Source organism: Hylobates moloch, unplaced genomic scaffold, assembly GCF_009828535.3.
Source record: "Hylobates moloch isolate HMO894 unplaced genomic scaffold, HMol_V3 SCAFFOLD_4, whole genome shotgun sequence".
Classification (NCBI taxonomy): Eukaryota; Metazoa; Chordata; class Mammalia; order Primates; family Hylobatidae; genus Hylobates; species Hylobates moloch.
Window position 1 is genome coordinate 112,671,782 of NW_026652279.1, and position 21,945 is coordinate 112,693,726.

The window sequence follows — 21,945 nt, forward strand, 5'->3', positions numbered from 1 at the left end:
TGAATTTCTGACTGATATTAGCAGAGGAAGGATCTAGAAATCAAAGGCAGAGAGACACCGCTCTCAGCCATCCGAGGAGCATTAGGATCTGCTGAGCCAGCAGAGGAGGACATTCATTTTTCATCTCCAAAACTGTTCAACTTTTAGAGTGTGAACAAACTCCCAGACTTGGAAGCGTACTTTTCTGTGAGAAAGGTGAGCAGATGTCTCGCTAGTGGCCACGTGGTGGAAGGAAAGCCATTCTGAATATCTTTTTTTTTAATTTTATTATTATTATACTTTAAGTTTTAGGGTACGTGTGCACATATCTTACGGCATCATGGTGCCTGGCCTGCTGACTGCAGGCAGCTTCACACCTCAGCCTGAGTTCTGAACCTGTCAGATGGCATGCTGGAGACACAATTTCCTAAGCAGGAAAAGTTGGCTGCTCACTAAACCTGAACCACTTGTTGAAATGCTTGAACAAAAAAGCAGGAATTATAAATGAGCTGGTTTTTAAGATGGATTGAGCCCTGCTAGGTAAATAGGAAGAACTGCTCAGCACTGTCCTAAATTACCAACAAAGGAAGCTTGCAGTCAATCGTAGGAAAACCTTGAGCACCGCAGCCTCCTCTGAAATTTGAGAAAAGTTGAGACTATAGTAGCCTTAGGAATATCTCTATTAGGGACATATGCAAGAGAAGAAAAGGGCTAGGATACATTACCCATTTTAATGACGGCAACTTACCCAGTAATCACCTAAGCACATAAGCAGAATTCTACTTTCGTGTGTGAGATGTTTGGCATTAAGCCAAGTACTCAGTTGCTCTCTACCTGGATAGATTCTCCAGTAACAGGATTCATCACTTCCTTTGCAGAAATTCTCATCCCCAAGGCAAAATTAGCCACTCTTTGAGCATGGCTTCCAATAGGCACTGGTACACCTCCTACCACCATATAAGCATCTCCTATTGTTTCTACCTATCAGAGAAAAAAAAAATAGGTATTCAGAGGGATTCCTTCATGCACTAAACATGTCACTACACTTTTTTTTCATTTTGCATATATTGACAAAGGGACTATACTAAAGCTGGTGATTGATTCTTTGCTAAGGGTATGAGGGGCATGAGGGAGGAGGTGAGAAGGAAAAGGACTCAGGAAACAACCATGAGAGAGCCAAAAGGCATTTCTTGCTTTTGGTGGAAACAAATCCCAGAGAAGTGGAAGCTCCTGGAGTAGTTATGTGATGGTATATATGAGATAACACATTGTTTGGGTTCTATTTTCTGCTGAATTTAGGAGTAGGAGAACTATGCTCTAGGAAAACATCTGACATCTAGGTGACCCTCAAGGACACCAGAGTGCCATCTTAGCACTGAGCATTCTAAAAAGAATTTCTAAAAACTAGAATTCCTAAAATACTTCCAATTCCCTTTCAGCTTTTATTCTGACCCCACACTCGTGCACACCAAACCCCAGACCAATGCAGACAGAGGCAAAGGGAGACTTAGAATCAAGCACTCGCCCTGCGTGAGCACACCGTGAAACACCCCACACTGCACAGACACTTACTTTATAGACCGCGTGCACACTGGTTAATCTGTCAAACTTGGAGTACATGGAGTTCAGCATGTTCACTATTTGTATAGGTTCACAGGCAGTACAGATGTTAGTAAATGTCACTACATCGCTGAAAAGAATCATGCAGCTTTTAAATTCTCCTACAACAGAAACCAGGTATCAGTGAGAAACAAGGAGATCGATTAATAAGTCCATGAATTCTGGATTAAGAGGCCCTGTCAGAATCAAACCTGCCTGTGCCTTGTGGGAAAAGGAGCTGGATGCCATTCCCCATCCAACATCACCCAGCACACGTTTACTGAGTGCCCACTGCAAGCTAGTCCTACTAGGAGAATCATATCACGGGGGCAAGCAGACCAGGCCCTCGCCCCCAAGGAGCCCCCAGTCTAATGAAGGAGACATAAAAGTGAACAAATGCTTCTAGTAAGATGCAACCAGTGCTGTGAGAGGACAGAAAGGGCCCCTAGCAAGTGGGCCAAGCAGAGCCTGAGCTACAGGAGACCTGGGGACAGGGCTGACAGAGACTGGTCACTGTGAAGTGGAGGGTCCCCGTCTTTGTATGGCAGGGAAGCTACCTTGTCCTGAACACTTGCTCCTAAATCATGCCCCTGATTCCACCTTGGCCCCCATTCATGCTAACTTCCACATAGCAGCCAGATGCCCTGTTTAAGTCAGATCTCCCATTCTTTGATCTCAAATCTTTCATGACTTCCATCACACTTAGAATGCAACCCAAAGTCCTGACCATGGCCTACAGAGAGGACCCCCCACCTCTGTCCCTGCCACCTCTCTGACCCTATGTCCCTCCGGCTTCCTCCACTCTGGCCACACTGGCCTCATGGGCTTTCTCCAGCATGCCAAGTGCCTCCTGCCTTCGGGCTTCTACACCTAAAAAAAACAGGTGTTTCCTCTGCCTGACACTTTTCTCAAATATCTACAGGGCCTGTTACTCACATTTCAAATGTAACCAACTCAGTGAGAACTCTCTTGACCACCCTGTATAAAATAGCCCCTAGACTGGCTAACCTCTTAGCTCGATTGCCTTCCACCCACTCCATACACATGTGACATTATATATATATGTACATATATATACACACATATATATGTGTATATAGAGGTATGTGTATATATATGTGTGCATATATATTTACATATATATGCACACATATGTGTATATATTGTGTATATATGTAAATATATATATTTAAATGTATATATGTAAATATATATATTTAAATGTATATATGTAAATATATACACACAATATATACACATATATGTGTATATATGTATATAAATGTGTATATATGTAAATATATATACACATATACATATATGCATCTATATGTGTGTGTATATGTAAATATATATACACATATATATATATTTTTTGAGACAAGAGTCTTGCTCTGTCACCCAGGCTGGAGTGCAGTGGCACGATCTCGGCTCACTGCAACCTCCACCTCTTGGGTTCAAGCATTTCTCTTGCCTCAGCCTCCCGAGTAGCTGGGACTACAGGCACATGCCGCCATGCCTGGCTAATTTTTTGTATTTTTAGTAGAGACAGGGTTTCACCATGTTGTCCAGGCTGGTCTCGAACTCCTGAGCTGAAGCAATCTGCCCACCCAGCCTCCCAAAGTGCTGGGATTACAGGCGTGAGCCACCACGCCCGGCCTCATATTTTATATGGAATGGTTTATTTGGTTATTGTCTACCTCCCCATTAGAATACAAAACTCTATGAGACAGGAGACTGTCAGTTTAGATCTCTGCCATATCCCAAGCACCTAAAGCAGGGCCTGGCACATAGTAAATGCTCAATAAACATTGAGTGAGTGAATCAATGACTCCTTGAACACAGCCGGGTGCCTTCTTAGTTAGTTAAGCCTCTGATGGTAATTTCCCCTTTGTGGAACTTTCCCTTCTCCTTGGCTTCTGGCCTATCGTCCTCTCTTCATATTCCTCCTATCTTTCTGATCTCCTTGTTTTATATCTTTCCTTGGCTTCTCAACCTTCTTAAAAGTTCCCTAAAGAGGAACTCTTCTCACTTCCTGTCCTCTAGGTGATCTTATCCACCATTCACAGAGTCTATGATTAACCCCGCCCACACTGCAATAACTGCCAGATGTATAGCTCCATGCCACAATGTTCCTATGAGCTCTCACTAAGATTCCTACCACGATCAGGCTATGTGGAGTATCCCACAGACATCTCCAGCTCAATGGTTCTAAAATGGACCTTATCATTCTCTCCCAACCCTGCTCTTCTTTCTGGCCCTGTCTTAGGATAAAGCATCCCATTTTTCCATGCAAGAAGCCTCAGACCCATGCCTGCCTCCTCTGTCTTACCTTCCCCATCTAGTCAGTGAGGAAATCCTGCTGATTCTTCCTCAGGCTGCCCTAGTTCAGGCCTCTACCATCAATCAGCTGTGCCCTTATGGGCTTTCAGCCCCACCTCACGCATTCACTACACTGCAGCCAAAATCAGATTTATAAAACTCATAATGTCGCTTCCATAATAAGAGAAGAAACTTCAATGAATTCTCACTGCCTACAAAATAAAAGACAATTTCCTTTTCCTTAATAGTCCAGATTCATCACTGCATCACCTGAACCCCACCCTACCCACTCAGTGTCACCAGACCCCACTTTTCCACATACCCCATGCTCTGGGAACATGCCCCATGGTATTTATTTGCACATTGCCTTAACTTTGCTCTTACTAGCCCATTCTCTGGAAATGCCTTTTTCCTCTTTGCTTGCTGAAATTCAGCCCCAAGGCCCAACTCCAGTGTCACACACTTTTGAGAGGTGCCTCCACAACTCCAACCCACCCCCCTATCTCCTTATCTCCTGACATCTATTTATTATTAATTTGCCTGTCCCCATGTTGCCGTAGCACCTTATGTGATGGAAAGAGTATGGATTTTGGAGTTAGATGGCCTTAACACAGTTAGTCTCCAGCTCTTTCATTTAACAGCTGCACTGAATGTCAATTTGCTCAGCAATATGGTATGGACAACACCTCTCTCATAGAAATGTTGAGAAAATTTAATGAAACAGCACATGTAAGATGTCTAACATGGATCCTGGCACAATAATTGCTCCTTAATGCAAATTAGTTTCTTTTCCTTTGGTCATTTCCACCCCCATTAATTTCTTCTGCATATATCTATCAAACTCACAAGGCTGTAAACTCCTCTGTGTCCCCAGATCTGGAGCAGCACCCTGGCACAGAGTAAGTTCGCCAGGCATGTCTGGTGAATGAACACAATCCCATGACAAATGGAAAGTGAGTTCAGGGTAAACACGGCATCCCTGCCTCCATAAATAGTATACTGTCCCAGAATGGTCCTCAGAGGAACCCTGTGATTTAACTGGTGTGCAAGTGTAGTATTTCTAGTTATAGTTAAGAACCCTACCCATTGTCACTGAGTAATGAGGCCAGTCTCAGGACACATCCTTAAATTCTTAGAGAATTTAATGTGTGTGTGGTTGACAACCATTTTTATATAATTCATGTTTCACTCCTGTATTACTTTTATTATTATTATTATCAATGTAGAGAGAACAAACCTAAGAACGTGCAGGTGGAGTAGTTACCCCAAGATCATGTCACTTACAAGTGACAGAGCCAGAATTCAAAACCACTTCCGTCTGGCTTCAAAGCCTGTGGCTCTGACCACTAAGACATACCACCGTCTGCTCAGAGGACCCTGTGCAGGAGAGAGTGCCTTACCTGCAGCCACCTTTTTGCCCTCCTTAGCTGGTTGGCCACGTGTTTGGGCAGCATGGCATAAAGCAAGGTCTGTTTTCTTCTTTTCAATGGCCAAGTGCTTGGAGAGGACCCGTAGCTCCTCCTTCTTCCTTTCCAGCTGGTTGGACAGCTCTATCTCAGCCAGCCGCTGCTGGTTCAGGAGGGTGAGATCCCTGGTGATGTCATGGGGGGCGATGTCAGAAAGATGCATATTGAGTTCTTCCAGCTCTTGCAGGCTGCGGAGCTTCGGAGAACACAGGTACACCATGCACCGTATGGACTCCATCCAGATCATCTGGCCTTGCTGTCATGGAGAGAAATGCAACAATAGAGTATGTCACCAGTAGGGACTGAGACGAGCTGGCTGGACAACCAATCATCTCCCACACTGTGTGCTTCTAGCCACTGCACAGTCACGCTCTTTCTCTTTTACCCAAGGTCTGTGAGAACTTACTCATCTCCCCTCTTTCCCTAGCAGCTCTGGCCATTGCCTACATTGAAGTGGCTACCATCTATCAATGGCCTCCATGCTACTGATGCCAACACAAGTTTCTTGGCCTTTTCTTTACTCAGCCTTTCTGCTGTTTGATGCTGTTAACCAGACCCTTCTTCCTGAAATCTCACTTCCTAGGACTTCTCTGACACTGCTTTCTCTCTGAGATGTCCCCTAATTCTTTGAATTTTTTATTTACATTATTTTAATCTCATTCCTTAAACGTTAGTGTTCCTGAGGGTTCTGTCTTGGTAGTCTCATTTAGCATCACACAACTGCATCCTACACCATGCTGACTGAGTCTGAATTTCCAGAGAAACCTTGCTTCCTGAACTCAATATGTGTATTTCTTTAAAAATAGATATGTTTGTTATGTTATTGTAAAAGCAGTACACATTCACTGCGGAAAACAAAAAAAGTGAAAGAAAATAGTAAACATCACCCATAATCATACCACATGGAAAATTACTGTTAATATTTTGTAGTATATCTTTGTTTTACAAAAAAAGAGGGATTACATGGCATCTTCTTTTCATAATCTGAATTTTTCACTTAAAATATATAACATATTCTTTCATAGTAAATATAGATATGCATCTTAATTTTTGCTGGTTACCTTGCTCATACTGTATTTTATTAAATAATAAGCTAGTATTGATTATATTATATCTAGTTTATCATTGTATAAACAACATTGTGATGAATAAGCTTGAGGCAGTCTTTGTGTATAATCATGGCTAGTTAGTTTGTTAAAAAGATATATTCTCAGACACGGGTTACTTAGACAAAGAATATGCTCATTTTTAAGGCTTTTGATACATATTGCCAAAGTACCCTCTAGGATGATTGTGACAATTAATACCTCCATGAATAGTGTTTCTTTTTCTTCTGTGCTCCCTATGAGGTATCTGTTCATGGATATCTGCACTGAACTCATCTTCAATCCCCTACACAAATCTTCTCTTTCTATTAGTTCTTTCATTACATATGTGGTTAGTCCCTATGATGAGCTAGGCACACCGTTTTAAGCATTGAGGATACAGCAGTGACTCAAACTGACAAAAATCCCTGCCTCAAGGACATTACATTATGTCTTTTTTTCAGTTAATTGCACCTTCATCACCCAGTTACCCAATCAAGGAAGCTAATAATTATCCTAACGATTCTCTTCCACCCCCTACATCCAGTCACCAAGTCCTGCCTTAATTATCTTGTGAGTCTATCCTCCAATTGCCACCCCAGTGCCACTGCCAGAGTTTAGCACCTTAGAGTTTCTTCCCTGCATTCTAGAAGCAGCCTCTGTCTGGCCTCCCAGGATCCATTTTCTCTACACTTGGACCCATCCTTCACACACCTCCAGAGTGATCATTCTAAACATCAAATCTGATCATGGCAGACACTTCAACATGTTTCCAGCTGCATGATAGAGTTCAAGTCTTCATCTTGCCAGCCTCCTCTCCCATCACTCCACTCTACACCTCACTCGGGTTCCCAGAACATGTCATTCTCCCCTCGGACATCCCCCCAGCTCTGCCTGTGCTTATCCCTGGAATAACTAAACATCCCTCTAATAGAAAGATAGCTCAAAATGTGTGCCCTTTCATGGCATATACAAAAATTTGCTCAAAATGAATCAAAGACCTAAATGTAAGAGCTAAAACATAAACTCTTAAAAGAAAACATAGAAGAAAAGTTTCACAACATCAGATTTGGCAACAATTTCTTGGATGTGGCACCAAAATCACTGGCAACAAAAGAGAAAATAGATAAATTGGATTTCATCAAAATTAAAATCTTTTGTGCATCAAAGGACACAACCAACAGTGAAAAGGTAACACACAGAATATATTTGCAGATTATATATCTGATAAGAGGTTAACATTCAGAATGTACAAGAAATTCCTACAACTCAACTGCAAAAGCAAACAACCCAATTAAAAATGGACAGAAGACTTGAATAGACATTTTTCTGAAGAATAAGTAATGGCCATTAAGCACATGAAAAGATGCTCAATATCACTAATCATTAGAGAAATACAAATCAAAACCACAATGAGATACCACTTCACACCCATTAAGATGGCTACTGTTTTTTAAAAAGCAGATAATAAGTGTTCATGAGGATGTGGAGAAATTGGAACACTTGTCCATTGATGTCCATGATAGGAATGTAACATAGAGCAGCCACTATGAAAATCAGTATGGAAGTTCCTAATTTTAATAAATTAAAAATAGAATTACCATATAATCTAGCAATGCCACTTCTGAATATATATTCCAAATAAATGATGGCAGGGACTCAAAGAGACATTTGTACACCAACATTTGTAGTAGTATTATTTGCAATAGCAAAGTGGTGGAAGAAATCCAAGTGTCCACTGATGGGTGAATGGATACAGAAAATGTTGTATATTCATACAATGGAATATTACTCAGCCTTAAAAAGGCAGGAAATTCTGACACATGCTACAATATGGATGAACTTTAAAGACATTATGCTAATCGAAATAGGCCAGTCACAAAAGAACAGGTACTGTATTATTCCACTTATGTGAGGTATCAAGACTTGTCAAATTCATAGGAACAGAAGGTAGAATGCTGGTTACCAGGGAATTGAGGAAGGACAAATGAGTTACTGTTTAATAGGCAGAGTTTCAGTTTTGCACAATATAAAAAAGTTCTGGAAATGGATGGTAGTGAAGGTACAACGTACAACATGTGAATGTGCTTAATACCAATGAACTGTACATTTAAAAATTATTAAAATGGTGAATTTTGTTATGTAAATTTTACTACAATTAAAAACAAAATGTGGGCCCTACTAATAGTGAGTTAGATGATCATGTTGATACATAAAATACAGACATCAATTTAATACCAATAGTACCTTATGCATTCTGAAAATTTTGGTAACATATCAGAATTTTATAATTACATAATGTATATACTTTTATAATTATGTATGTAACTATATTACATATATAGTTTATGTCTAAACCAGAGATAGTTGAGGAAATAAAATATATTCTTTACAGATCAAGTCAAGTGGAAATGTCAGAAAAAAGAAAACATATTCTCAACGTAGCCCCTATCCCACTTTTTAGGAAATTGGAAAACTTTGCCTCTTCCCTTTCTGATCAATCTCTCAAACAGGCGGGGAACAACAGGAAAGGAGTGAGTGATTACCTCGAAGTCTGAGTGTGGTCTGACTTTGCCATGCTACAGGCATCATTTCTCTTCGTGTCTTCAGGACAAATTGACTGTTGATAAATTTGCGGATGCTGAAAATGTTGAAGGTAACTTGAGGATGAATGATGGAGAAATACTCATCCAGTTGAATCTTCTGGGTTTGGAGTCCTGGTACGTACTTCTGAATGTTCACTCCGGCTTGCTTCACCTGTAGCTATCCACAGAGGACAGATATAAGACTGAGGAATAGAAAGCAAACCCTCTCCCCATAAACTTCCCCTTGGAAATAACATTCTAGCCATGTTCTGTGGCTCACTATCGGGAAAGGGGGTCAGTAATGGAATCAACGTCATGGAAGTAATAAATTTTTTTGAAACAATCAAATCTGTGCTAATGTCTGAAGAGAAAAGAATAGTACAAGAGTGCTGACAGGCTTATTTCTGACTAAAGAGAAATGAGGTTACAGCTCTCTATTGGGCTAATAGTTCCTCCCTCACTCTCTGAGACAACACTCTCTCTCACTCTCTCTAGCATTTACTAATGAAGAAACTAGCAAATTCTATAGCATTGGATCTATCAACCAGGCCTGGGTGAAGAAATCCATCAAGGAGGTGGGGGGATAACTTTCACTACTATCTCCAGTGAACACACAGAAGGAAGAAGTAAAATAGGTGTCCTTTAAATGAGTTCATAATCAATTCAGTTGACATATATTTTATCCATGGAAATGGATCAACAATCAAACTTAAATAGTTATGCTCACAACTCTCACAGAGCAGTGGCTTGAGTTGACATGACCCTTTCCCCATATTCAAGATGCAGAATGTGAAGCTGGGTGGGATGGAGACATACATGGTGATCAGAAGGATGGGAAGAGTTCATGGGTAGAATTCCACCCTATTGTTGCTACTGACTGTGTTCTGCTGTCTCTTTATGTAGTGAATTTTAGCGTCACTTCCTTTTCCCCTTTTTTCTAATGGTAAGCTTTCCCATGCACTTACTAGTTCAAACCTCCCTTTCTACCCTATCAAGAAGATTCTGCATTCTGGATTCTGGAGGATACCACAATATGAAAAGGAAATCAATGGTCCTGCCAGGGTAAAGCCTAGTCTTCCAAGCCCTGCAAATTTCTCAGGGACTTGAAAATCTCCACTGTTCATGAAGGACTGTAAATCATGCTCACTTCCCTGGCTTAGCCCCAATTCTAAGCTACAGAGGGAAGAGTCTCTTACTGATTCATCAAATACAATGTGGAAAGGAAAAGCATTGCAGAATGTCTTCTCTTCAATCCAGAGTCTCTCAGGATAAATTGGCTCAAAGGTGTTCAAGAGATGCCCTGGACATAGAAAAAGAAAGTGCTGATGAGAAGCAGCTCCCACCTCCACCCTTGCACAGAGCAGAGCTTGGGATAGGGATAGTATCTTAAGTGTTTCACAAGCAAAGTGCAATCTCACTTCTTTTGCATGGGCTCCCTCAGCATCTCCAGATGGCCACAGCAATTCTTCTTCCAAATTAAAACAAACAGAAAACTTGCTACCAGGTTGAGAAGCCCTCCTGCCCCCTGCCAAGTTTCTGCCTGCCACTGAAGAGTTTCTGGGCCAATTGAGTATGTCTCGCCATGAACACAGAGTCGGCATTGAAATGGTGACAGCCAGACAATGAGCTAGCAGAGCAGAGCGTGTGCTCCAGGCCCAGCATCAGGGACATTTGCCATGGAGCTTTTTAGACTGACAGTTTTGGGTGGCACGTGAAAATTTAACCAACAGTCCTATTTGGCAGGGGGTAGAGATTCGAAATGGAGCCTTTTTGATATGAAAATCTCCTAGACAAAGGATGTCAATTGCGTGTTTGACTCACTTGCCATGGCTTGAAGGACGCAAAATGCAGCCCTTTGAGCCCTGCAGACCTTCTCCCAGATGCATGTCACCTGGCCCATTGAGCCGTGACGCAGAGCACCCTAACTCCCTTCTCCCAGTGGATCAGAGCCCTTATTCAGACTCAGGCGTTAGGTGCTAATCGTTAGACGGGCTCAGTGCCCACAGGGGTACCTTAGCAAGCCTAATGCCTGCATTTTGCAAATGAGAAGATGGAGACTCTTGTCCAGGGTCACACAGCTCCTTAGGCACAGAGCCAGAAACTTGCTTTCTTGGCTCTTGTTCTAGTGTCGTTTGCTGGGTGACTAGGGTTGTTATCCACAGATCTCCAGTCCAGAAATGTGTCCAAATGGAGAAGCCCTGACTGCAGAAGAGGAGCTGTGAAAAATTCATTGTTCCTGATGGCACATCAGTGCTCATCTTCCTTCTCTCCACCCATCACCTGTTGGGGGTGATTCCAATTGTGTCTCCAAAGGCTTTTTCTTAGGACAGGGGAGACGATGTCTCCATGTCACCTGGCACAAATAATGAGAGGCAATGGAAGGACAATTAGAGCCTGACATTTTAAAGTTAAAAACCATGGTCACCAAATCCAAGCTTTGCAGAAACGAGTGCCAACATAATCGCAGAGGGCTTGGCCCTGTCAGTGTACACTGGCCGCTACTCCTGAGAATCAAGCAATCTTTCTGATCTCAGAGCTGAGCTTGGGAGAATCACTCACTTACCTTTTCCAAACATGACTATGCTTCTCACAACATCCCAGTGGGATTTTTTCACAGCACAAGCAGAGACATTCAAATATTTCTCCTTCATCCTGAGGAAAGCTGCCTGGAGGGCCTGCAGATGGCAGGGAGACAGGTACCTGGTCACATGATTGGAGAAGCACAAACCCCATTTGCTGTGATGGGGTCCACCTTTAAATAAGGAACTGTGTCCATGGCCCGAGGAATATCATGAGGGCTTACAAGATCAATTCTACCAAGACTTTAGCGTTCCCGGTATTTTTTAATCAAATTAGTCCTCATGCTGTTTCTCTATCAAAGAAAGCAATAACTTTTTAGAAAATCTCAAGAGGGAACTAGGATGATATCTGGTATGAAAATCATGCACGAACATTTCTTCCTGTGGTTGAAGATTCTGCAGTGAACAGACTCTGAGATGGACTTTGAAAATACTCTAAGGAATCACAGACTAATCCTAATCTGGGTATTTTCACAAGCTATGTGCATGGAGAGCTGTTTACCTAACATACGTGGTAACCTAAGCAGGTAATGATCACCCTATCAGCTGCAACTGAGGTGGCCAAGTACAGAGTCTTGAGTTGACTCAGGACCTATGACTGGTTCCAGCTGCAGAAGTGGGCACTGAAGACTGGAAAGATCAATTTATTTGAGGAGGACTGAAAAAAAAAGCCATCAAGTTCAAATTTCAAACCCTTCATATGGTTATTGTTATAGGTGAAAAATTGTCCAGGTTCAGGTACATCCCAGAATGCTTCCCAGTATATATCCACTTAATCTTAACCCAGCAATTCTCAACTGGGAATGATTTTGTCCATTACCCCCACTATGCAGACACTTGGCAATGCCAGCAGACGTTTCTTTTTCTTTCTTTCTATTTTTTTTTTTTTGCCACAAATGAGGCGATGAGGTTCTACTAGTAGGAAAAGACCAGGGATGCTGCTAAGCACACTATAATGTGAAAGATATCCCATCAACACCAAAGAATTATCTGGTTCAAAATGTCAGTAGTGCCAAAATTGAGAAACTTTGCCTTAATTCCACTATTAGAAGGTCCAGTTGGTCTCCCATCCAAGCACTAACCAGGACCAACTCTGCTTAACTTCCGAGATCAGTCACATTCAAGGTGGTATAGCTGTAGACACTCGTAAGTGGGAGTTGAACAGTGAGAACACATGGACACAGGGAGAGGAGAATCACACACCAGGGCCTGTCAGGGGGCAAGGGGCAAGGAGAGGGAGAGCATTAGGACAAATGCCTAATGCATGCGGGGCTTAAAACCTAGATGATGGGTTGATAGGTGCAGCAAACCACCATGGCACATGCATACCTATGTAACACACCTCCACGTTCAAAACATGTAACCCAGAACTTAAAGGAACATGTAAAAAACCAAAACAAAAAAACAAAAGGTCCAGTTGATTCTGTTGTTTGTATAGATTTTTCCAAGACTGGTAGCTCTACTTAAGTGCAACTGTTCTTTCTAAAGGCACAGCAAACCCAGTACCTCTTGGTCTCTCTCGATGCCCTGACTGTCTTGTAACATTTTTGGCTTTGTCTTTCTCATCTTCCTGCGAGCCTTCTGTACAATCAGAAACACAACATGCTCCTTCTTCCCTGTCCTCTCCACTTCTTCATTCATGTCAAGAATGTCCATGGTTACATCAATGTCAAAGAAGTCTTTGGCCACAGCCTCAATGATACCTGCAGCAGAAGGACACCTATTGTCGAGGGATGGCCGAAGGCAACTTTATCAGCAAAAATCATAAAATAATCAAATTGTAAAACTTCTGATTAATATTCTGAAGTTCACCAAGCCCAGGCCCTGCTTCAAATCAGACCTCAGTGACAGCCAATTAAATAAAAATATGCAGAGACTGAAGTTATACATGTTTGGATACCAAATATATCCACGCCACTTTAATTTCTAGTTTGGCATCTATTCATTTGTTTGTTATTTCAGGTAGGCATTTAACTCATTAAACAAACAAATAAACCTAGAGATAATGTAAGCAAAATTCAGTTGTAAAAGCATTAAGGATCAAGTTTAAAAAAGTGTTCCCCTGGGAATCTATCCCAAGTTTATATACAAAATATAGGGAAAGCACCGGCGCGGTGGCTCACGCCTGTAATCCCAGCACTTTGGGAGGCTGAGGTGGTTGGATCACAAGGTCAGGAGATCAAGACTATCCTGGCTAACACAGTGAAACCCTGTCTCTACTAAAAATACAAAAAATTAGCCAGGTGTGGCGGTGGGCACCTGTAGTCCCAGCTACTTGGGAGGCTGATGCAGGAGAATGGCGTGAACCTGGGAGGCGGAGCTTGCAGTGAGCCAAGATCGCACCACTGCACTGCAGCCTGGGCAACAGAGCGAGATTCCGTCTCAAAAAAAAAAGAAAAATATATATATATATGGAAACCATGTATGAAGATGTTCATGATAGCATTGTTTACAAAAGCAAAAGATTAGTATCAATGGAAAATTTAATAATAGGAGATTAGTTAAGATAATTACAATATGGAATATCATTCGGCCATTTAATATGTGGTTTTAAAGATTATGTGGAAACACGCTTTTTCTACAATGCTAAATGCAAATAAAGAGCTGATACAAAATAACATATGCAGAATTATCACAACTTTGTAAAAACCTGTATAATTTAAAATTTTGAAAGAAAAATACAAATTACTCGTTTTTGTGGAATTTTGGAAACTTATTTTAAAAGCTCAAGGACATTGGGAGCAGTGGTCAAGATGATATGAAGTCACACATTCTAAGAGAGTCTTAACTTCTTACCAGTAGCCAGTTATTAGCCATCCTGGAAAATCTATGGGGAAACCTTCCTCACTTCAGAAGCCCCATAGCTCTGCGGCCAGCTAAGCCATTTCCATACCTGGTACAATGTGACACAGACCACTTCTATCCGAGTAGTAATGGAGAAACATTTTCCCATCTGCTCCTCTCTCCACATGAAACGATGGTGCATTCATCTCCTAATTAAAAAACACACATTTTTCCCAGTGGACACAAATTGTGTAAATTATGCTTTTGAGGCTTTGTGAAACAATAGTATTTATCCATTACATCATACAGAACTATATCCCAACCCTCTCTCCAATCACGTAAAAACTCCCCTTGTTTCTGCTCCTGTATGTCAGGAATTTTATACTATACCTACTGTACTTTAAACAACTCTATATGGCAAGTACTAGTTCCATTTTAAGAGGAAGAAACTGAGGCTCAGGGAAGGTAAACCTAGGTTAATGGTAGAACAACATTTGATTCCCAAATGAGCCTTTGCACCGTGCCATGCTGTTTCTACCCATATTTCAAAAGCAGCTGTCTGCTGGTAACAGGAAGCCTTAGTGAGTTTCCGCTGCCCTTGGCCTGTGACCAAGTGACCATGGGCATCTTCACTTTCCAATATATCAGGGAATCAGAGAATTTGCAAGTAGATTTAATCAATGTCTTGTTCTGAAAGGATAATGTCATCTGTGACGTCAATTTGAACATTTAGAAAGTAGAACCTTCCACCGGGAGTGGTCACTCATGCCTGTAATCCCAGCACTCTGGGAGGCCGAGGCGGGCGGATCACGAGGTCGGGAGATAGAGACCATCCTGGCTAACACGGTGAAACCCCGTCTCTACTAAAAATACGAATAAATTAGCCGGGCATAGTGGCACATGCCTGTAGTCCCAGCTACTCGGGAGACTGAGGCAGGAGAATCGCTTGAACCCAGGAGGCGGATGTTGCCATGCGCCGAGATGGCGCCACTGCACTCCAGCCTGGGCGACAGATAGAGCAATCTCAAAAAAAAAAAAAAAAAAAGGGTGGGGGGGAGAACCTTCAAGGATACATCAGAAGAGATCCCCTTTCTTCAGAAATATTGACATTCAAGTACGTATCATTTCACAGTAAATGAGATGTACACTAGGAAAGAAGGATAGAGACTTTTCCTAGGGGAGTCTCTAGCTAGTTAGTGGGCAACTCAGCACCCTGGACACACAGCTTTTGGTCCAAGTGAGGGAATAGGTAAAGGAGATGGGTTCCTTCCAAGATCTTTGTCATCTTCCATGGTGAAAGGTTGTTAGTTAAAATGAGTTTCTTTTTTTTCCCCAAATACTTTTTTATCTTTTTTTTTAGATAGGGTCATGCTCTGTTGCCCAGGCTGGAATGCAGTGGCACGATCACGGCTCACTGCAGCCTCTGCCTCCTAGGCTCAAATGATCTTCCCACCTCAGGCTTCTGAGTAGCTGGGATTACAGGCACGCCACCTGCATGCCCGGCTACTTTTTTTTTTTGTATTTTTTGTGGAGATGTGGCTTTGCTGTGTTGCCCAGGGTGCTCTCAAACTCCTGGGCGTAAATGATCTTGTCCACCTCGGCTTCCAAAAGTGCTAAGATTACAGGCATGAGCCACCACAACCAGCCCTCAAATACCATTTTTTTTTATAATTCCTAAAGTATGTACCTAGAGAAAGTACATATATTTATTTGTATGTATGTGTGTTTACATCTTGACAAAATGTAAAGAGTAGTTGAGGTAGCACATATAAAAAGCATAAATAAAATAGGAAATTAACAGTTAATTTAAAAATTATATCCAAATCCTACATAGTGAAAATAAAGTAACAGAATACAGAGGCCTGAAAGAAAGTCCACGTGATCCTGTTTCATGCCCCTTACTTCTTACCCCCTGCCCAGAGACACTTCCAAAAGTTTGTGCTTTTAGTTCTTCAGGTCAATGTCACTAAGTCTCTAAATAATATAGTTATACTTTTATTTCTTGCTTCAAATAGGGCTTTTTAAAAGTGGAGAATTAGGGCAAAAAATAACAGAATAAAAAAATATTTTTGCCTAAAGAGACAATCTATAATACTTTGCCCAGAATAAAGCACTATATAGCTGTTAGGTATCATTACAGAACAGAATAGAAAGCCCAGAAATAAGGCTGTACACCTAAAGCCATGTGATCTTTGACAAAGTTCTCATTATTCCCAAGAATAATGAGAACAGCACAGGGCAGGATCTTTGGAGACCGGTGTGGGTTTGGGTCCAGCTCAGCCACCATGCCTGGGTGATTTGGGGACAGTTACTTGACCTTTCTGGACCTCAGTTTTCTCATCTGAATAACAGGAAAAATAAGACTGCCTACTCTTAGGGCATCAAGAAAGTAAGTCAATGTTGACACATTACTTAGCCCAGCACCTGCCTCATAATTAGCACTCAATAAAGGTTAGCTAAAGCATAACAAGATTAAAGGCTCAGTTATAACCAGAAATGTATACCCTAAAGGCACTGCCAAATTACTAGATAGACACAAAAAAAGTGAACATTATCTTACTTTGTTATTTTTGCCTAAAGAGACAATCTATAATACTTTGCCCAGAAAAAAGCACTATATAGCTGTTAGGTATCATTGCATGTATTTTCTTCCAACTTGTATATTATAATATTTAAATATTTTATTTATCTCATTATATGCAAAATGTCCTCAAATACCACCAGAGAAGTTCTATTCTATTGCTTCTCTAGCATCACTTATAAGTGAGAGCTAAACATTGAAATACACATAGACATAAAGATGGCAACAACAGACACTGGGGGCTACTAGAGGAGGGAGGAAGGGATGGGGGTCGAGGGTTGAAAAACTATTGGGTACTATGCTCGCTACCTGGGTGTTAGCGTCAATCATACCCCAAACCTCAGCATCATGCAATATACCCATGTAAAAAACCTGCATTTGTACCCTCTGAATCTTTTTTTAAAAATTGAAATTATAAAAAAGCAAAGAAAAAAAGGTCATAGGATAAAAAATATATGTCTTATAAAAAAATATTAAAAGGGCCTAACTGTATTTCTTTATATCCTAATTGTTGTGCTTTAGCTAAGAAATTGAAAGGAAGTTGTCATACAAATTATCGTAATTCTTAAACTGGCCGTATTGAACAGACAGAAAAGAAAGGGGAAGGAATAGAGTTATTATTTATTTATGGAAAGCTGATTTTTCCGGGCTGATTACAATGCTAAAGACTTTTACATCTTATCTCTTGTAATCCACATATTGCTATGAGGTAGGTTATTTTTTCCCTATTTATTCCTTTTTGTCTCTGTTTGTGTCCAATACCTTAAAAAGTACTTGATACATAGTATCACTCAATAAATATTAGTTACCCAGTAAATAGTATTAAAGAAAATAAATTGAGATTCAGAGATGGCAACTAACTTGTCCAGGATTGCACAGCTGTTAAGTGGTAGAGCCAGTGGGACAGTCTCATGGGCCCATCTGACCCCATAAGCAGGGCTGTTTCCACTTCCTCAACCCTTGAGTAGTTCACATGATAACAATAGGACAGGCCCGGCTATTCATGCCCAACTATTCATGACTCATAATTGAAGTCAATTAAGGCTTCCAAGCCTCTGATTCCTTATATGAAAAATGGAGAAAATAATACTTATCCCATTTATCGTCTATGGGGGGGTGTAAGGGTTGCTGAGGCTTTTTAACATCCACAATCCCATTTTGTCCCCATGACAACCCTGAAAGGGTGGCTATGAACACCAATATAGAAATGGTGAAGGAAGAATCTTGGTGAAGTATAAAAGGCCCTAAAATTAAACTATGTTCTATAAAGTAATAAACTATTATTATGATATATATAAATGCTCTTTCACCTTTTCTTGTCCAAAAAATAAAAGAGAATCTAGGCATTTGAATTTCCAGTGAGCTCTACAAACAAGAAACCCAAGGAAAGAACTCCAGAAGGATATATCCCAGTAGGGAAATTAGTTTCCTAACACCTCAGTCAGTCACCCATGGGTTAATCAGAATTGGATGGTTTCGATTCTGGCTCTTAGCCCTGTCAAGTCTTCCCTTCTGATACATGAATAACATGAATCTGGCTGCATATGCAATTTATCAGCTCCATCCTGGCCAGGAAACCTTAGGAGAGCTTTTGCAAATGCACTGAAACCTGACTGTTTTCCAGCCTTTGTTCCAACTGTAATGAGTCTCCAGGATTTAATTCCAAATCAACACCACACCCTACCTGAAAAGGCCATCCCTTCGGTTTTTGTGAGCCAGTTTATAAAAGTGGCCAGCAGGTGTTTCTTTTTCATTCTCTTCCAAAAAGAACTCCTGAGCCCACCAACACCAGGTACCAAGGATTCTGCAGATGGGAGAGTTCTCCTGCAACCGCGCCTCTGTTGGGGGAGGCGGGGAGCTGGCCCAGGACTGCCACAGCATTTACTTCCTCTTGGGCAGCCAAGACCAGACTCAAGTGGCCTTACCTGATAAGAGAGTGAACTCCATGAGATTTCCTCCCAGTGTCCGTAGCATCCTGTCATAGCCAGACGTCTTACAGAATTGAAAGAAGTATTCTCCAAAGAGTTTCAGGATGGCTTCCATGGAGACACCTGTAGAAACCAAAGCATATCCCCTAAATAAAATCCCCTGGAGGTGTGTTTTGTCCTTTGTGTGGTCTTCATTTATTTCCAAAGGGTTCACATCCTGGCTGTGTGACACTATTGAGCTACTCTCTAAGCTGTCACTTGCCTCCTTGGTAAAATGCCAATAACCACATTGATGTCATGGGGCTTTTGTGAGGAGCCCCGTGCAGCCTGGCACTGGGTAGGTGCTTGTGAAACGTAAGTCTCCATGACAAATATTTCCTCAAAGACGAGAAAGGGATGCAGAGATGCTGTACCCGCTTAGCTTCTGAAGCCAGTGCCCAGAACAAGCTTCACTCTGGGTGGGGAGGGCACGACCCTCCACAATCACTCCCAATACCTCCCACATCTTTAAATGTAACAGTCAGTCTCTAACAAGAATACAAGGATGCCTCTGAGAAATAACTAATACACAATGAAAAAACTATGTCTTCAAGGCTACAGGATCCTGATTTACCAAAAAGATGATACCAAATACTTGCAGTGTCTTTCCCTTTCTCTCCTAACCTCATCAGATCCTGGCCTCCCCGTGAGGCCCAGTGTCCACGTTCCATTCTCCATAAAGATTTCTCTGAATTCTCTCTTCCTAAGTGTTGCATTTTTTTTTCTTCCTAATTCATGGTAATTCTGGAGAGAAGCAGCCTGGTCCTACACGTTTTCTGTGCTAAACACAGCGTAGGTGCCTGATGAACACCTGGAGGTAGATTTGCAGCGTTAGTTGGGGCTGCTGCCCACCTCTCCACTCCCCAGTCTGCACTGTTGGAATAGACAGTGAGCAAGTGTCCGCTTTATGGGAGAGACAGAAAACATTTTAAAAGAATATTTTATAGTTCTAACAACACACATTAATTATGGTTCTGTTACTCAATGTTTGCCCAGCTCTTATAAGGTAGCTAACCTCATTATCATATCCTTTTTACAGCTGAGCCTGTTGGGGCTGAGTCATCTTTGTGAACTGACTCCAGTCACATAGAGTTGCAGAGGCCAGATTTGTTGAAGAGGCTCCAATTCTAAGTTTAGCACTTTTTGTATCACATCCCCCAGCCTCTGAAGCAGCAATGAGAGAAGCAAGGAGTCTCCTCAAGGCAAGCGCTGCTTATGCATTGGCATCATTGACATAGGAGACAGGGCATCCATCCGTGCTGCTGGTCTGGAGCTCCTGTGAGAAACGCCCTCTTACTTACAATGAGGCTGTGACACATGTGAGTCTTGGGGGCTGGGGCAAATGTCTGTAATGCCCAGGTTTATGGAAGGCCTGAAGAGCTCACCATCACCAGTATCTGTGGTTGCATCCTTGAATAACTCTATGATGCTCTGGCTGGATTTGGAATTCACAGCAAGGGACATTCCAGGTCTCGTGAGCTATCCAGGGCTAAATCCTACAGAGGACAGACCAAGGAGGTCTAGGCACTCTCCAGCCCCTGCTTGCTTCCTAGGATGATCTGAAGAGCAGTTTCCCTACAGCCCATAGTCCACAGTCAGACCATGGGGCCGATAATTGTTCTGTAATCTGAGCAGGATAGAGTCCCCACTGAATTGATCTAGTTTTCTCAGAGATGAGTTGTACATATTTTCCAAAATGAGTTATACATATTTTCCAAAAACTGATTAGTCTGATCTGAATCTAGACGAAGCTTGGGATGGTAGAGAAGCCAGTGGTGATGGCCTGTGTTAATTGCCTCCATTGGATTCTTTGCTTGTGGGTGCATCCTGGCTGGCTGCAGGCAGGCTTGTCTATACCAGTATTCAGGGGCCACCTGCTAACCCATAGGAGATCTGAGACCACTTCTACCAAATTCCTTTCCAATGCCTGAGTCTCTGGGAGGAGGACTGCTAAAAGGTAGACAGACAGATGGGAAATTGTCCTTCTGCTCTCCTGCTTCCATCCCTCTGTTACCTCTAAATCTAGCTTATTCAGACTAAGAAAAAACAGCTGTTCTGTGCATCCTGGAGGCTGGAGCTCTGAGCAGGTGCATCCTGTTACCTGCCAGGAAAAGCAGGGGTCCCAGTGACCCCCCTTATCCCAAGAACCTCTGCCAGGAGGACTGGGCTGCCTATAAGCCAAGCAAAGTTACATTCAAGTGAGAGTGCCAGCTTTGGGTAAAAGACTGCCTGTTTGACTTTTAAATCTTTAAACTTACAAAAATCCATGAAGCTGTTTGTTCCATGCTCTGGTTATTTTGTTTGTGGATGCCCAGCTCTGTTAAAAGGAAAGGACATCCGGCTGAGAGATGAACTGTTTCCCAAACAAGGATCTTGGGTTTGAGTGTGATGTTTTCCACCTGTAATGGGTTTGGAGCTTCTTCTAGAATTCTTAGTTGAGAATGCTTGTCCAGCAGAGAATAAAGGCCACTTTTTAAAAAAAATCAACACCTGTCTTAGTCTTTTATATAGTTTCACCTCAGTGTATTTAAGATTCCAAAAACCCGCTAAGTCATAAGGGATCCAAGATATACAGGAAATGGTTAGAAACTGCAAGAAAGAACTAAACTAATTTAGGTGACTTAAAATGTTTTTTGATAGTGCAAGGGAGAATTTTTACTATGCTTAGTATTCTTTAGTGTAAGAAAGAAGGGAAAACAAGGAAATAATCATCTATCTGCCTACTTGTGCAAAATTAAACACCAGAAGGATAAACCTGGATCTATTGAGATTGGTTACCTACAGGACATTGGTAGGGAATGGGGTGGAAAGATTAGAAAAATCGTGGAGTTGGGGAAAATGACATTTTTCTGAGCATAACTTTTTGAACAGTTCTGGTTTGGGGAGTCATGTTAATGTTTCATATGCTTATAATAAATAAAATATAAGATCAACAAGGATAGAGAAAACCCCTAAGATGGAATACAAACAGAAACAAATTCACAGAACAGCATTTCAA

At 41.6% G+C, this 21,945-nt stretch overlaps 1 protein-coding gene across 1 annotated transcript in view; it reads right to left on the minus strand.

Moving 5' to 3' along the window:
* The window catches only part of LOC116467487 (guanylate cyclase soluble subunit beta-2-like), a gene marked incomplete at its 3' end in the record, with an annotated part of 57,701 nt that overhangs the window by 8,413 nt on the left and 27,343 nt on the right, over nucleotides 1-21,945 (minus strand). Inside the window, 12 exon segments of the mRNA XM_058438167.1 lie at nucleotides 814-960; nucleotides 1,552-1,700; nucleotides 5,301-5,327; nucleotides 5,330-5,370; nucleotides 5,372-5,618; nucleotides 8,998-9,214; nucleotides 10,233-10,336; nucleotides 11,600-11,711; nucleotides 13,122-13,318; nucleotides 14,509-14,608; nucleotides 14,938-15,002; nucleotides 18,906-19,031. Of these exon segments, the coding sequence (XP_058294150.1) occupies nucleotides 814-960; nucleotides 1,552-1,700; nucleotides 5,301-5,327; nucleotides 5,330-5,370; nucleotides 5,372-5,618; nucleotides 8,998-9,214; nucleotides 10,233-10,336; nucleotides 11,600-11,711; nucleotides 13,122-13,318; nucleotides 14,509-14,608; nucleotides 14,938-15,002; nucleotides 18,906-19,031 (1,532 nt within the window).